Below are 16,446 nucleotides of genomic sequence, written 5' to 3'. Positions count from 1 at the left end.
TAGGAGCCAGCAGTCCTGGATGTGAGAGGGATGTCCCGGATTGGAGAGGGTGCAGGCTGGGTTGAGGGGATCCCGCCCCACCCCACCCCTGCCCCGTGCACGAATTTCGTGCACTGGGGCTCTAGTTGTATATAAAAATGGCTATCCATCAGGCTATAGACAAAGAACAAAAGAACTCTAAAAAAATATCTGTGTACCTCGTGATTCCTAACACTCTAACTTATTTCCTTCCCTCAGGCACCTTTCCTTCACAGAGTAGAAGGATACAACTTCACTTTTTTCTTCCTGCCCCCCTCCTCAGATATCTAATCTAGTCACAAGATCTCCAGTGTCCTCAACAACAAGGTCACTTACCGAGGGGTACGCACTCTTCACTGGCAGTTTAGCCATGTAGTTGTAAGTCTTGTTTTTTTCGATGGGGCAGGTGACTCCACTCTTACAACCATCAGGTTCAGGAATGGCAAAGGCAATTGGGACGCCCATCACGATGCCATGCACCACGGCTTTGCTCCCTTGAGATTGAGTACCTAAGAGAAAAAAAAAGAGAATAGTGATGGAAACAGGCTATTTCCAAACTCTAAGTAAAAATTCAGATATATTCTCAAGCAACCACATTGCTATGATAGCAAATCATAACGTTTGTAGCTCTTAATTCCTAGGGTCTGTTTCTCTTTGTAGTTATGCTTTATACCTCTGTGAATGCAGAGCAAGCATTTACTGCAAAACTTGAAAAATTACTGAATTATGCAAAAAAAAAAAGGGTATCAGTGCAAAAAACACACACAAAGAACTGTTTTCTTTGCTCTTAACCCCACCTTGCCCCTCACTGCCTTTCACAGTTTCTCAAGAGAATCAGAGCTACTTGGATAAATAATCTCATTCAATAAAGTAACTGATTTTTGGCTGTTAACTTTCTATTTACTATTTCCATCAGCTTCTGTCAAAGTGGATTATGTATCTTAAAGAGTTTTAGGAGGCTGGTCTCTGAATTCTCAAATACTCCCACACAAAGGATTCCATTAGAAATTAAGAATAAAATAGAAGGCAATGTAGAAAGAAGGAATACAGAATCTATATACATACCATGGACTGTAGCAGTAGAAAAAGAGGTAACCCTTTAGAAACTGGATAAGATTTCTGGCTAAGCTCTGCCCTCCAGATGAAAAGATGGGCAGGAGAAATAAATATAATAAAATGAGGGCAACCAGAATTATAAGCTGTTAGGTCATTCTGGAGATCCGGACTATTGGCTCTGCTTTTTGTGTGTGTGTGTACCGTTTCCAGAGGTACAGAGAGGATGTATCAGATATTAAACTGGTAAGAACAGGTACTACACTTTAATCTTAGCCCAAAAGCAGAGAAGCGATGGGCTGTTTCTTTCTTTCTGTCTGGGTTGGTGATTACTTTTGTTTAGAAGTCACTTTTTTTTTTTTTATTGGAACAATAGAGAGGCCAGGAAAGAAAATAATTCTAGTACTTAGAGATGTCTTTAGGCTTAAGAATAAGAGATGACAGGAGTGGGGGATATGTGCAGTGAAGAAGGAAACTTTATTCAGTGAAAAACAGCTTAACTGTGATACAGCATGGCTGTGAGGCAGCACTGGGGCCAGGCCCTCTCTGACTAGACAGCTCTGCTCTGCACCTCCATGATCTGCTTTGCTTCCTGCCAGTCTGCTCTTTCAGCTCAGCCAGGAAGACCCATTCTCCAGTCTTCAGTGCAATGGGAAAGTGTGTTTTGATATTTCTTATTAGACTGTCTAATCTAGTTCCAAAGGATAGAAAATAAAAGAAGGATTCATGGTAGATACCTTCGTAGAAATAAAGATTATGTAGTTATCTAGATTCCTGAAAATCCGAAGGTGATGAATGTGGTAGAAAGCAACAGGTCCCAATGTTTCTTCAAGTTGAAGCAATTTCTCAGATTTCTTGATTGCTTCTTGGGTCCCCAGTGAGTTCCCTAAACCTAAGTATTAATTACTCTTGTGTTTTGAGGCAGAACAGACTTAATAGCTAGAAGGCATATTGCTTAAAATAACATTTAGAGGAGTTCCAAAGTCTACAGAATTGGGGTCTGTACTAATAGTCTGAAGTCTGTAGCTAAACAGCTGACATTCCCATAAAAGCCTACTGTGCGATATGGTCCGAAATAGGACACAGAGAGCCAAGCTGTCTTCTCTCACCTGTGAACACATGGAAATCTCTCTTTGCTTTGAGGGAGTCTGGACTTTGTGAAACAGGCAATATGGGAACCCCATATGAGAAGGATGTCCAAGGATATAGCCAATCCTAGCTATACACAGGCTGGAAGGGAGGTCACAGCGTGGGGAAGCACGGAACGCAATTGGAATGTCTGTAAGGAGGATTCTCTAAAAGGTCGAGAGCCTCTGAGGGGACCTTGCTGAAGGCGGCAGCTCCTACCTTGACTTTTCCAAACAAGTCCGATCCCCCAGGGTATTTTGCTAGAATCTCTATGTTTAGTCTTTAAAGACTCGACCTTGTAGAAGCATATACTTTCTCAAGGATACTTATTCTGCTGATTGTATCCAGAGGTTAATTTTAGTTCAAGCTGTGTTACAATAAAAGCCAAAGGAGGCAGGCGAACAGGGCTACTTGGCGGTGATAGCCAGGTAGTGCCTTAGCCTCTCTATCACAGAAACCTGTGTTAGAGTAATCATTCACCCGTCGTTCAGGGTCTGCCGGTCAGCCCCAGCATCACGAATTCTTACTGCAATTCCCCTCCCCCACATTCCCATGCTCATCCCAATACTTGAGACTGATGTTATGTTTAAGATGAAGCTGAAGGTAAGAGCCACTTTTACTCACTACTGGTGAAGGTGACATTGACAGCATAAGACTGCCCTTTCTGCAGATGGCAGGGCTGAATGGGGCATGGGATCACATTCACTTCCTTTATAACTCCAACCCCGGAACCTGCAAAAGAAGAAAAATGAGTTGAAATAGGAGAAAAAATAAATCACATAGGCTGTCCCTACCTAATGTGAAGATGCTCTATTCTCCCAGTTAGGGTGAGCTCTTTCTCCTTTGACCATCAGCGATCTCCAGGGAACTGCTCATATTTGATGCGTGAAGGGGAATTAAGGAAATTATTAAGTATATATAGCCACTCCACTGCTCTGCAACCTGGGAGGTCTATACCATGAAAAATCCTCCCCCCGAACACCCCCCCTCCCCCAGGATTTTAAAGCAGCACACATATCGTACAAGTGATGGCTCAAGTCCCAGCACTACTGCTTCCATTGGAATCTTGACACTGGCTGCTCCCAAACTGCCCTCCCTCACCATCTTTCAATCCAGTACTGGTATCTCTCCAAATTAGTGGTCTCCAAGCTTTGTATACGCCCACCAATAAGAACAACTTTAAGCATTCATCTGCAATACACAGATGTGTACACTCCACTTTGGAAACCTGTGTTCTTCAAAATAAGTATTTTTGGGGCAAGGTATGTGTCCTTTAAAAAAAAATTCAGTCTAAAAAAGGACAAAAGTGCTATTTGTTCACAATAAATGCTTGATCAGAAAAGGTAAGGCATAAATCATTAAAAATCCCTGTCATCTCATTCAGGCCCCAACACTGGATGGCTAAGTGAGAGAGAATGCAAGAGAACTGCCTGTTAACACTGCCTGTAACAGGGTAAGGGTAAGCTCTGCAATTCAGCCACCACTGTTGAGAGGTAGACTCTGAGACCTGATGCCTGGGTTTGAAATCTTATTAATCTCAATAATGGCTCCATTACTTACTGTGTAACCTCAAGGCAAGATACTTAACCTCTCTGGGGATAGTATCGGTACCTACCTCATAGAGCAGGTGAGCTGACACACATGTAGCTCTGAGATAAGTGTTTGGAACATAGTCATGCTATGCAGTATGTTCCCTTTATCCACGGTTTCTCTTTCTGCGGTTTTGGCTAGTTACTCATGGTTAACTGTGGTCCAAAAAGATTAAACGGAAAATTCCAGAAGTAAACAATCCATAAGTTTTAAATTGAGAATAGCATGTCTCACCCAGGACATGACTCACCCCTTTGCTCAGCAAGACACTTAGCATCTGACTGTCCCCGTATTAAAATGCTTGTGTTCAAGTCACCCTCACTTTACCTTATAATGGGATGGCCCCCAAAGAACAACAGTAGTGATGCTGGCAATTCATATATGCCAAAGAGAAGCTGTATAGTGCTTCCTTTATGTGAAAAGGTATGTATGTATAGGAAAAAACATGGTATATACGGGGGAAGGGGGGACAAAAGTAGGTTTACACTTGTAGCTGCTCCCGGGTGGATTAGCATGTTCCCTTTTGCCACACAAGGTGGGCCTCTCATCTCAAATATACTTTGTGGGTAGAAATTAGGGATCCAGGTGATAGAACAGACTGTCTCTAAAGTAGAATGCATGAAGACAGAAGGCAAACTGAAGGCTGAGAGCACGTTATTTGCTTTGTCGTCACCGTCCTGTAGGATATGAAGTGAGAAGCTCAGGTGGACGGCCTCTGCTCTTGGGCGTAACAGTCACCATACTGACCAACACTGCTCCAGCTAGTCTGTAAGTACCGTATCCCCAGCTTGTTTCTCCACCATGGCAAAGTTCTCAAACTCTACACTCAAGAATTCTCTTCTCTAAGCACTCTGTTCCACTCTGTCATAACCTCCATGGATGAAGGGGCGGGGGGAAGAAGGGGGACCCAGAACTTTAATCAACAACCTATTGAAAATCAGTGCTTATACCAAAGCTTTCTGAATCTAGCTTTTCTGCCTGCTTCTTTCAAGGCTGGGTCACATGATCTACAAGGACCTGAGTAAAGGATGGTACTTGTAGCTCCTTCATCCAGTTTTTCAGCTGAGAAGAGGTTCTTGCACTCCCAATGTCAACAGAACAAACTCCTCAGTCCCAACCTGCAAAAATTGCAAAACTAGTTTGCTTGGCCCTATTTCTCACTTGAGGAGATGCCACTCCACACAGTGGAACTCAAAAACGTTTGATGTGGGCACTAAAGTTTTTACATTGTATTTCCCAATTCAAAAGTAAATAGAAAATCTGTAGCGGAAACCCTCCTTCCCTTAAGAAGTTCTTGCCGGAGGTATACACTTGCTTTTTTCAAAGGAGTAGAACAATGTTTGGATTTAATTTTTTTTTCAAGGTTACCACTGAAACCCAAAGTGGCTCAAAAACACACACTAGTTTCTTATTGCTTAGTAGTTGCGAGAACTTGGGCAAGGTACTCTATGTGCCTGTTTCCTCATCTAGAAAACAGATTATGAGGGTTGAACGAGTTAAGACAGTGTCTTCATCCAAATGTTGGCCCCTAAATTTAATAGAGAGAAAGGAACAGCATTTGTTAAGTAATAACAGGCCAACAGTCTTTATTCCTTCATCAGTCTGTCCCCTAGCCCCCAACTTTGCTTTGTTGAAAAAGTAAATGAGGGGATACTTTTTCCACTATGTCATCAAAATTCATGTTGAAGCAAAAGCAAAGTTGGGAGCTAGGGGACAGCTTGATTAAGGGAATAAAGACTGTTGGCCTGTTATTACTTAGTAAATAGCATTTACTATTACTTGGGAACTGGATATAAATGAGCAAACTTACACTGGTTCCCATTCTGCTCTGTTACTTTGGTTAAGTTACCTCCCATCTCTGGAATTCAATGACTGACTATAGGATCTCCAAGTTTCCTTCCAGCTCACGAATTTTATAAAATCAGTTTCATGCCTTTCACTTATCATTATACCGCTTCACTTCCGGAAACTTCAGCAGGAGCAATCAATTCTATAGACCTGACTGAACGAACTCACAATTTCTACAACCCTCCCCCTCCTTTTATTTCCCAACGAGACTCCAACCACAGCGGCAAGGGGGGGGGGGTATGTGTCACACGCTGCGACAGAAACACGAGTTCTATAGATAGGAGGAAATGACAACATTCCATAGCCCCCCCAAAAAAACGCTAACGGAGTTAATCACGAAAAGAACAACTGACTTTCGACTTGTCAGCAAAAGCTAAGTTAAAAAGGAAAAGCAAACACAGTGGGGAGGGAGAGGTCATCCAAGATACAAGGCAAAAATACAAGTTGTGAGCCCCTTCCCTCGCCCCCGCGCTGTCTATGGACCTTTAGTTGTCTGCCCTGCAAACTTTAGGAAACTTCGGCAGAAGGTCCACCCATCGCCAGGGACGTCCCGGGACCCCACACGCGCGTTCCAGGGGCAGAGACAAAGCTGTGGGTGGGCGAGTTTCCTCGAGGACGGCACCTTCTCCCCTGCCCGAACCGACCCCACTCCAAGAGGGGTCCGAGGCTGAGCCTGGCCGCCGACGGGGACCCGCCCCACCGAGCTCGGGTCTCAGCGCGAGGTGCCGGCGGAGGCTCCCGCCGAGAGCGCGGAACCTCCGGCGGGCCCGGGACTCACCGCAATCCTTGAAGTGCACCGGCTCGGCCAGGGCGGAGGTGCTGAGCGCCAGGAGCAGGAGCGCGGCGGCCAAGCAACACATAGCTGCTGAGGAACTTCCAAGCGCAAGGAAGGAAGAAGCGGCCGCCGGAGTCACAAGATAAACCTGCCGGGGCGGGGTCGGGGAGGAGCTCTATCCGGCGACCCGGCGACCCGGCGCCCGCAAACAAGGCCTCGGCCCGCCCACGCCCCGCCCCCGGCTGCTGGGCCCCCCGGCCTGCTGGGACCAGGCCCCTTTTCGGTCTTCCGCCCCACACCTTTCCCCTGGCCCCCCAGCGGGACTTGGATTCATCTCCCCCCCCTCTCTCTGCAGTTCTCGGCTTGGTGGGTGCATTCTCGCTTTCGCAATGGGAGCATTCCTAGCCAATAAGATACCCCCGCTTCTCGCACCGCCCAATAGGCGTGCTCGGAGGCGGGGTCTCTGGGGGCCCCGCCTCCGGGGCTCTGGCGGAGAAGGGGATTGGGGCGACGCGCGGGGCGGGGTTTGCTGAGGAAGATGGCGGCCGCCAGGGGCTTGTCCCTAACGGCGGCGGCCCTGAGAGCGGTCACCCCCTGGCGGAGGAGCAGGTACCCAGCCTAGAAGGACCCCTGGGAAGTGTGTTTAGGCTTTGTGACTTCCAGGACTAAGCGGAAACGAAGGTCCTCGGGGGAGGTGAGGGTGTGGCGCGAGGCTGTCCCGTTGGAGGTCGCCAGGTCTGTCGTGAGGATAGTCAGTGGGGGTCGCCGGGTGTGGCGGGAGGCCGTCCAGGTGGGGGTCGCCAGGTGTCCCTCTGCTCGCGGGCTCACCGTCCTCCCTTTGCGTGTGGCAGGCTCCTCGCGGCGTCCGCCCGACCTCCGGCGCTTCGGGAGGCGTCATCCTCCAGCCCCGAGGCTGACGAAGGCCAGGTTCACCTCACCAACAGCTGCGTCCAGGTGAGAGGGGCGGCGGCCCGGACCGGGGCCTCCCCGGGGCCCACCCTTCTGCCGCCCCGGCCGGGCGGGCCTGACCCCCTCTTCCTGCGTTTCAGAGGCTCCTGGAGATCACCCAAGGGGCAGAATTCCTCAGGCTGGAGGTGGAGGGGGGTGGATGCTCCGGATTCCAGTACCGATTTTCGCTGGACACAGTGATCCACCCCGACGACAGGCAAGGAGGAAGGGAAGGGCTGGCGGGTCCTCGGAGTGTGCGGGAGGGGGAGCGTGTGTGTAGTTGAAGGCGCACTTTTATTCCAGATTTAAACGGGTTGCTCAGGATGCTCCACACCACCCTTCCCGCGCACAGGGGGGATGCACGTGAAGACGGGTTGTCTTGATTCCAAAGAACCAAGTTATAGGAGGGAGATGGGCCTTCCTGGGCCCGCGGGGTCGTTGATAGGAGTTAGGCCGGATGAGATGCCAGGTCTGAATTTCCAAACGTTTCCCAGGAGTCATTCCATTGGCTCTTTCTGCCTCCACAATCGGCACCTTTTTGGAGGCAGTAAGGAATGCTTCCTCTGTTTCCGAAAACCCGGAGTGCGCACCTCTCACGCCAGGGCCCAGAGTGTCGGGTTGTTGGTGTTTATGATCGTCACTGATGCTGTCCTCCTGTGTGTGGTTTGCTTTTTGTGTTTTTGTTTTTCTCTCCCCAGGGTATTTGAACAGGGCGGGGCCCGAGTGGTGGTTGACTCTGATAGCTTGGCCTTCGTGAAAGGCGCCCAGGTGGACTTCTGCCAGGAGCTGATCCGAAGCTCCTTCCAAGTGCTGAACAACCCGCAGGCGGAGAAAGGCTGCTCCTGTGGCTCTTCCTTCTCTGTCAAGCTTTGATGAGATGGCAGGTGACCCAGAGATGGCTGCCACGGGTACCCCTTCGAGGCACCTGGAATTAGTGGAACGTTAGGGGTTTCCTTCCAATCATGTCCCTCCCACGTTTGATTTCCCGCAATCCAGGAGTGTTGTGTGTTGCCACTATGTTTTCCAGAATGTGAAGCAATCTTGACTCTTGACTTACTTTCTCCTGCACCCTTCTAAGGCCAAGGCTCTAGGTGCTGTTCCCTAAGGTTTGTTTAATAACTAGTTTGAAACCCAGTGTAATCTGGAGAGCCTCCAAGGTTCCAAAATGTGAGTTGCTTCTCTGGCCTTCAGAGCTGCTTGTACATAGATGTATAACTCTGTATAAAAGCTTCATTTTAAAGCAAGCCCCGTTTACTTGTCTTTTGAATCAGAGTCACAGATTAAATAGCGTGAACACTCATTAGGAGGCCAGAGACGATGGGAAAGGCATCTCACCCTCCCTGAATGTGCTCCTGGACTTACCCTTATTTTCTGTGCAGCTCATGCTCCGCTTCCCATGTGCTAGGGCAGATAGATTTTCTTATCACACTCAGAATTCTTTTTTTATTTTATTTATTTTTAAATTTTTATTTTATTTTTTCCATCACCATTTATCCCCTCTATCCCTCTTACATACTCAGAATTTAGATTCACAAAACCAAAAAGCCCATCACTCAGAAAACAGACCTAACTCCCACTGATGCCTTAATCACTTGAAAAATAGCCTCCACATTCCTACAGACATTTCAAGATTCTGTGATCATTTAGTGACTGAATCTTTTAAGGATATGTGGCTTCACTTGCCTTACGGCGTAAAACACCTCTGGTCTCACACATAGCAGAAACTGGTCCCTTTTGTTGGAATAGATAATAGATACTCGGGGATTTTCTTTTAGGTTGAATTACCAGATAAAATGCAGGATACCCAGTTGAATTTGAATTTCAGATGAACAGTAAATAATTTTTAGTATAAGTGTGTCCCAAATATTGTATGAGATATACTAAAAATTCTTTTGTTGTTTATCTGAAATTTAAATTTAACAGGGCATCCTGTATATTTATTTCTTAAACCTGGCAACTTCATTTTAGGATTACTGAAGAAAAAGCATTTTAAGCCACAAATTCCAATGAATTTTAAAGTACTCATTTGGGCCCTGGCTGGGTGACTCATTGTCCTGTACACCAAAAAGTTATGGGTTCAATTCCTGGTCAGGGCATATATCTGGGATGTGAGTTCAATCAGGCAACCAATCGATGCTTCTCTCTCTCCTTTCTCTCTCTCCCCCTCCCCCCCTTCCTCTCTAGAAATCAATAAAAACATATCCTTGGGTGAGGATTAAAAAAAAATTAAAGTACTTATTTGGGTATAGCATTTATATAGGCTACAGAGGTAGAAATTGTTGTGGTATGTGTCTGACTGCTTGGGGAGCCAGAATTGCATGGACTGACAACTAAAAAAAGACAAAAATACCACCCCCATGAGGAATGATTTATAAATACGAATCTTGGGAAACTACACCCAAATTGATTCTGGAAGAATTATTGGTTAAACACACCTTTTCCTCCAGAGCCTACTAGTAAAAGTTTGTTACAGCAAAAACGTGCATTTCTGGACTGGATTGAACCATTTCTAGACTGAATTAGAATTAAGGTCATTCAATAAAAGAATTTACCATTAAAGAATGCAATACAGACTTTAGAGACAAAGTATCTGAGATAGAAACTTAGATGCTTACATATTTAACATGGGAAAATCTAGGACTTTGAGAAAACTGATCATGTGTAGACAATGTGTACAAAGAGGAAAGAAGGGGACACTCAGAAACCTGAGCAGATTTCTTAGCAGATTTTCATGGAAGGAGGCAGAAACCAGTGTACCGTGGAAGCATCGGTGTGTAACTTTACTAAGACACTGAAAATAGCTGCCAGTACCTGGCCTAATAAGATTTTCAGCTCAGTCTAAGTCCTTTCATCCTCCCTCAAAAAAGAGATCTTGCTATATTTTAAGTGTTAGAAATATTCTTCCAGAATATTTTTGTGGGTTACTTACTGATTTGGTGATTTTAAAATTTATAGTGAGCATAAGCATAATAGCTTTAATAGCGAAATAAACCATTGAATTGTAGTGGTTTATTAGGCAGAACAAGGTCTCTTAGAATGCCTATATGTAAGTACCTACTGTTAGTGGGAAACCTGGAATTTTGTGTGTAGAAAGAGTGGATTTGGGAGAAATCACCTTATTTCACACAGAAAGCTTTATGGGGGAACCTCAAATAACAAGAAGTCTCCATCGGAGGTGGGTGACAGAAATTTTAAGAACACAGGGTGTGGGGACAGTGGCAGCTTGTTGGGAATAAACAGTAAGCAATATAGAACAGGTTTAGGATCTTTTGCAGGCACTTTCTGACCAGATGTCCTCTTCCTGGCAGGCCATAAAAGCCAGCAGGTAGTTTCACAAATTTTGCTCACTGCAAATTCACTTAGGAAAACTTTATACTCTTTTAGCATCAGAAGGGAGGGTTTTGGGGTTTTTTTTGTTTGTTTGTTTGTTTGCCTCCCTTTACTTTCAAGGGGAAGTTATCAAGGCCCTATTTGTTGCAGACTTGATTTTATTTAACTGTATATGTAGGCTAGTCAGTGCCTGGGGCATCATGCCCTACCCTTTGCCTTAGCAAAACATAATAGTACAGGCACCAGAGGCAGGGGAGCCCTGGATCTGCTTTATGTTGTGAATAGCTTTATGTTGTTGCTCCAAAGAGAGGGCCTTTGGCCAACGTCCAGATCTTACCTTGTGGCATGATGCTTTAGTTATGTGATTGATAGTGACTAGTGGTATGAAAACTATAGGTTTCCCACCCACCCTTTGTTTCTCTATGATTAGGAGGAAATAGTAGAAGATACTCTTTTTTTTTTCTGAGAACTGAGTACTATTCTTTTGGCCTTTTGCTATAAAGCATCCTAGTGGAAGGTTGACATTTGGCAGGGACATCCTGTGTAGAGAAGTGGGCAGCACTGATGGTCATGGGATAGCTCTCCCTTAGACTCTGGCCCTGAGCTGATGCCACACAGCTTGCAGCGGGCAGGGCCTAACACTGTTCACGGCAGCATGGTTTTGTATGTTTGTGTCAAGCAGGAAACTACTTTTCTATGTATCTAAGATAGACATTAATGATTGCTTTTTAAAAATTTCTCTGCCATTTCTCCATGGAAATACCACAGGACTGCTTAAGGGAAGTTTGCTTTAAGAAATTTTGAGTCCAAGCCGGTTTGACTCAGTGGGTAGAGTGTCAGCCTGCGGACTGAAGGGTCCCAGGTTTGATTCTGGTCAAGGGCATGCACCTCAGTTGCATGCTTGATTCCTGGCCCTGGTTGGGGTGCATGCGGGAGGCAACCAATCTGTGTCTCTCTCACATCGATGTTTCTGTGTGTCTCTCCCCCTCCTTTCCACTCTCTCTAAAAAATCAATGGAAAAATATTCTCAGGTGAGGATTAACAAAAAATAAAACAAGTGAATTTTTAAAAAAAGTTTTGAAATAATTATTATCTGGCTTTATTTGTAAAGTATAGTCAGGTAAATATATAAAGAGACAAAACATTTAAATAGTCTATGGCCAGCAGCTGTATTTAAAAATATTTTATTTTTTTGAATAGGTAATACATATGGTACAAAATTCCAAGAGACACAAAAGGGGATACAATGAAAAAGTGTTCCAATACTGTACCCATCCACCCTGTCATCCTCCCCACAAGTTACCATTGTTTCTAAGAATTTAGCCCACAGGTATATAATCCATAGAAATAATATGAAATAACATTTGCACAAGAATAATCATTATAGCATTGTTTTTAATAGCAAAAGTTAGAAAACAATGGAAATGTCCACCAGTAGGGGACTGATGAAATAAATTATGATTTATCCATTCAATGGAATAGTATACACTTACAAAACAGGATGAGAGAGCTCGTATGTGCAAGCATGTATTAAGTGTAGAGAGCGCCTGGGAAGGCGCATGAGCTGATTGTCATCTGAGTCCCGTGGTGTCAGCAGAGCCACGTCCTGGAAACATACCTTGCCAGAGGCAGGTATGTTGTCAGCCTGACCTTTAGCTCAGGCACCAGGGGGTGGGTTTCATTATTTAAGTTCAGCCAGGCACCAGGAACGGATGCAATTATCTGGGCTCAGCCAGGAGTGACAATTACAAAGAAGTCACAAGAATGAAGAATTGCTGCTTGATCTTTAACCATGATTTCACATAATTTCCTTTGTCTTAAACTCTAGTAAAACTTCCCGGTATCATGCTGTATATAATAAACGCCCTGCACTAGCTCTGGGTCACTGTGTCTCCATCTGAGGGCAGCGTCCCACCTGGTCCCAGCTTTACTTAAAGTCTTTGTGTCTGTCTCTTTTTTTCCTTTTCTCAATCCCCAGCCGTCCCTACTCAGGACTCGTCCGCTCTCTAGCCGTGCTGGTCGCGGCCCAAGAGAGAAAACTTATAATTAAGTGAAAAAAGCAAGTGTAGGACAGCATGCATAGCATGCTGTTTGTGTTTTTAGTACATAGAAATGTGTGTATATGCATGAAATATCTCTGGAAGGGCAAGCAGGGTGGTGAGAGTTAGGAGGAGGGGCAATGGGAACAGCACTTAAGGAAGTGCAGTGCCAGCAGGGTATATTGAGGAATGGTGACATTCTCTGAAATATGGAGTGTAAGATGGAGTTAGCGAATACCCAATTCTCCCCTTTCTTTAGACAAGTAGCAGCATGTGTTACACTTTGCTATACAACCCACCTTTCCCCTTCATCTATTTTGGATATCCTATCAAGGCATTTAGAGCCACTTTTTCTTTTTAGGGCTCCATAGCAATTAATAGTAATTGTTTCTAATCTTTTGCTATTACAAATAATGCTATACCATAACCTCTAACACATGTCATTTCACATTTGGTGAGAAAAATAGCTGAAGATTAAATTCCTAGAAGTGGAATTATTGATTCAAAGAGTAAGTGCTTTTATAATATTGAAAGACATTTCCATATCCTTTCAGAAGCTGTATCACTTCATACTTCTGTCAGCTATGCATGTGCCTCTTTCCCCAGGTGCTTGCCAACCGACAAGAGCGTCTCAGGGTGGTTTCACTTGCATTTTTTTTATTGTGAGTGAGGGTCAGAATACTTCCATTTCTAAGTTGGGAATAAAAATAGTAAATTGGATTGTTGGATAATTAAATGAAATTTGGGTATAGCACTCAACATTGCCTAGCACAGAGCAAGCATTCAATAAGTTATGTGATGGCTGACGATCAGAGCAGCAGGTAGGACAGGACAGATTAAATTAAGAAAATAGTATTCATTTCCATGTCTCCAGGCACAGGGAGCCTTGCTCATTTACATTGCAGTTCATTCGAGGAATACAACGTCAGAGCTTTCTCGTCTCAGAAGAGTAAAGAACCTTTTCCCACTGGAACCCCATCACAGGCTACTGGCAGAGCTGGCGAGAGGTAGGCACAGCCTCCTCGCTAATACTTAGACTTAGCCAACATGGTAAAGAAATGTGGTTTCATGTGAAACAACAGTGAAGAGCCCGGATGTACATTCCTGTATTCTAACTAAATTCCCAGCTAGCCAAGGTTGGAGTGGGTCTTTCCTTGTGAACTCAGAGGGATGCCAGCCAGCCATTTTATGAAGGTTGAGAGGGCAGAGGCTTCTGAGAAGAGAGGAGAAACAACAGGAAATCTGGCTTCCCCCCAAACAGGACTACGTGTATCCCACAAGCTAGAAAATAGACCTCTTTATTTTTAACACTCAAACTGGTGCCCACAAAAGGAGAGCCCAGGAGAAAGGTGTTTCCTGTAAGGAGCAGGTCTTCCGAGACGGGCACCCTGTCTTGTGTAAAGGAGCTACCGCTGGGTACATTTTGAATATTTACTCAAAGCAACTGAATATTTTCTTTAGATTTGTGTGAAGCCCTGGCTCCCCACCCCTTTTCTTTTTCTCAATTCCCTATATTTTTAATATTTCCCTCTTGCTTTCTCAGTCTTCTTGCTCCCCTTCATTTGTGTCTCTTACACTCAGCAAGCTGGTATCAGTCTTGCTTTTCTGAGATGAGGGGATCTTCTGCTCCTCCCAGGGGCCACAGAAGTGACTATAAGATGATGTGGCAAAATCTGGTCCAGACCAGACTGGCTAAGTGGCAGTGATGGTTCTTGGTAGGAGGCGTTGGAGTCACTCCCCAAACTTCCTCCAATCCATTTGTGCTCCACAGATTCTGAAGGCCCATCCTAAGACAGGTGTAGCCTCGGACCCAGTTTTGCAGTCATCAGGATGATAGGTGGATCGTGGCTGGAAAAGGTGCGGTGTAAGGCCAAAGGACCTTGCACGTTTGCACAGCTTGCGGGGGAGGATGAGGGCCATCCTTTGGTAAGCGTCTCATAGTCAGGCCAGGACAGATGGCGGACTGGGCCTTGTGGCCAGTGGCTGAAGCATTAAAGCATTTGGTGGTGTTTGAGCCAAGCAAGGGCATGGTGGCATGGAGTCAGTGACAAGCTCACAGCCCGAGCCTAAACTGGGAGAGATGAAAAGCAGGCAAGGCTGGCTGGGAGTGGGGCTGCAGGGCCTCCTGCCCGATGACTTCATGGTATCTTCCCAGCTAGGAAAGCGTCCTCAAGGCCCCTGCCTCAGGCCCATTTCCAGGTAGCTGCCGACGCTGACCCCTCACTGCTACTCCTTGGGCCGTGCAGTGGGGGGGCCCTGCCTCGGCCACATAACCGGGGGAGCAGTGGCAGCGGTAGGAGCCCTCCGTGTTCTCGCAGTGACCATGGGCACAGAGTGCAGCAGGCCCGTTCAAGTCATCACACTCATTCACATCTAAGGAGAAGGAAGGCAGGAGAGAGATGGCAGGAGCCCGAGGGTCTCTGGCCTGTTGCCTCTGGCCCTCTGATCACCAATCCCGGCCCCCACCCTGCAGGGCAATCTTAGGTACGGCAGCCAGAGGCTGAAGTCACTGCCCCAACTAAACAACTCAAGGACACAAAGCAGGTGGTGGTGAGCCCATACTGGGCCCAGGAGAGTGGCCATACTCTTGTCCCTGCCTTTTTTCTGTGTGGGCACCTCCATGGAAAGCTTTCTAAACACAGCATGCAACCTTCCTTTGGAGCTTTCTCACCACCCGACCTGGCGCTGGACAGCCTCACTAGGGGGCCACAGTGGATTATGGTCCCGAGTTTAGTTGTGCATCCAACCCTAAGGTGAGCAGGGGCCAGTCTGACTTTCCCACAGGGAGACATCAATGCTTCCCGGGCATTGCCACACTGAGGCCAAACTTACCCACACAGGCCATGTGGGCCATGTCCAGCTGGAAGCCCTCGAAGCAGTCACAGGTGTAGCCCTCCCGCACACGCACACAGCGGCCGTTCTCACAGCCGTTCAGGATGCCACACTCCTCTGCCTGAAGCCCTTCGAAGCCAGCCTGGTGTTCTGGTAGGAAGTCAGAGGAGGGAGCTGAGGCCTGGACCCAACCCTGGACCCTCACCCTCCACTACAAAGAGTGGCCCCTGTTGAGTTCCTGGGGTGAGGGTGGGGAGGGTCATAAAACTTTCACAGAAAGAGGCTAAAACAAAAGGCAATGCTCTTTAAAAATAAGAGTCATTTTGGGAGGGGTAGAGCTTTAAATGAGGCCTCTAAGAAGGTTGGGATTCACTGCTTTCACAACGCCAGGGGTAAACACCGGAGTTTGCTGCCTCGAACAACCACTTCAAAAATACAACTAAAAGACAGAACGGACATCATCCAGAACCACAGGAAAGCTGGCTGAGTGGAAGTTCTACAACTAGGAGGAAAGAGAAAAGCATACCGTGACTCAGAGGAGGCGCAGTGCTGAAGTGAAATACTAAGGTTCGGAGTGCATGCGGAGCGGGCTGGCGGCTGAGGGCGCGGTTGTCGTTTTCAATCGGGAGGGAGTCTCAGGCTCTGAGCTCCAGTTCCGGGCGAGTCTTTAGGGACCCAGACTCAAACGGGAGAAGCGGGACTGTCTGGCATCGGTCAGACCCTAGGGCAGCTTTCTCTACGAGGGGCTTGCAGCGATTACTGGGACACTAAGAAGCAGAGCCTCTGAGGGCAGGACTGAGAGCAGCCATAATTGCTAACCCCGCCGTGTTGATCCCGTGGGACCCGCCCCGCCCAAGCCCTGCAGGGAGGCTTTTGCTGGATAGC

General features: G+C 46.5%; 2 protein-coding genes, 1 long non-coding RNA gene and 1 pseudogene across 4 annotated transcripts in view; 1 reads left to right on the top strand and 3 right to left on the bottom strand.

Annotated features, from left to right (window-relative positions):
• The window catches only part of NPC2 (NPC intracellular cholesterol transporter 2), a 9,306-nt gene extending 2,696 nt beyond the window's left edge, over positions 1–6,610 (bottom strand). Inside the window, exons 1-3 of the mRNA XM_006098444.3 lie at positions 6,416–6,610; positions 2,824–2,931; positions 355–527 (exon numbers count right to left, since the gene is read on the bottom strand). Coding sequence (XP_006098506.1) covers positions 355–527; positions 2,824–2,931; positions 6,416–6,497 — 363 coding nt within the window. The 5' untranslated portion in view covers positions 6,498–6,610. The remainder of the gene's footprint in view (positions 1–354; positions 528–2,823; positions 2,932–6,415) is intronic.
• On the bottom strand, positions 1,163–1,367 carry LOC111827867 (annotated as a pseudogene).
• Positions 6,611–6,915: 305 nt separating the features above from the next.
• Positions 6,916–8,604, top strand: ISCA2 (iron-sulfur cluster assembly 2). Of its 2 annotated transcripts, XM_006098443.3 has the most exons (4): positions 6,916–7,021; positions 7,264–7,366; positions 7,462–7,577; positions 8,059–8,604. In XM_006098443.3, exons 1-4 carry the CDS (start codon positions 6,951–6,953, stop codon positions 8,231–8,233), a joined length of 465 nt encoding a protein of 154 aa, XP_006098505.1. In that variant the 5' UTR covers positions 6,916–6,950; the 3' UTR covers positions 8,234–8,604. The 2 variants fall into 2 exon arrangements, with proteins under 2 accessions (XP_006098505.1, XP_023617943.1); XM_023762175.1 differs by lacking the exon at positions 7,462–7,577.
• A 3,254-nt stretch (positions 8,605–11,858) lies between these two features.
• Positions 11,859–15,907, bottom strand: LOC111827862. Its single transcript, XR_002831608.1, has 2 exons — positions 15,562–15,907; positions 11,859–15,102 (listed from the first exon to the last, which is right to left on the bottom strand). It is a non-coding gene; the product is annotated as an uncharacterized LOC111827862 (long non-coding RNA).
• Positions 15,908–16,446: the final 539 nt, after the last annotated feature.

This window comes from Myotis lucifugus, unplaced genomic scaffold (genome assembly GCF_000147115.1).
Source record: "Myotis lucifugus unplaced genomic scaffold, Myoluc2.0 scaffold_235, whole genome shotgun sequence".
Classification (NCBI taxonomy): Eukaryota; Metazoa; Chordata; class Mammalia; order Chiroptera; family Vespertilionidae; genus Myotis; species Myotis lucifugus.
This window is presented reverse-complemented; position numbering and strand designations above follow the sequence as displayed.

What these genes read in the sequence shown, in the direction of transcription:
- ISCA2 (XM_006098443.3), top strand. Translation starts at nt 6,951, where the DNA reads ATGGCGGCCGCCAGGGGCTTGTCCCTAACGGCGGCGGCCCTGAGAGCG. An exon ending in TCACCAACAGCTGCGTCCAG is followed by an intron (nt 7,367 to 7,461) that starts GTGAGAGGGGCG and finishes CCTGCGTTTCAG; the next exon opens with AGGCTCCTGGAGATCACCCA. An exon ending in GTGATCCACCCCGACGACAG is followed by an intron (nt 7,578 to 8,058) that starts GCAAGGAGGAAG and finishes TTCTCTCCCCAG; the next exon opens with GGTATTTGAACAGGGCGGGG.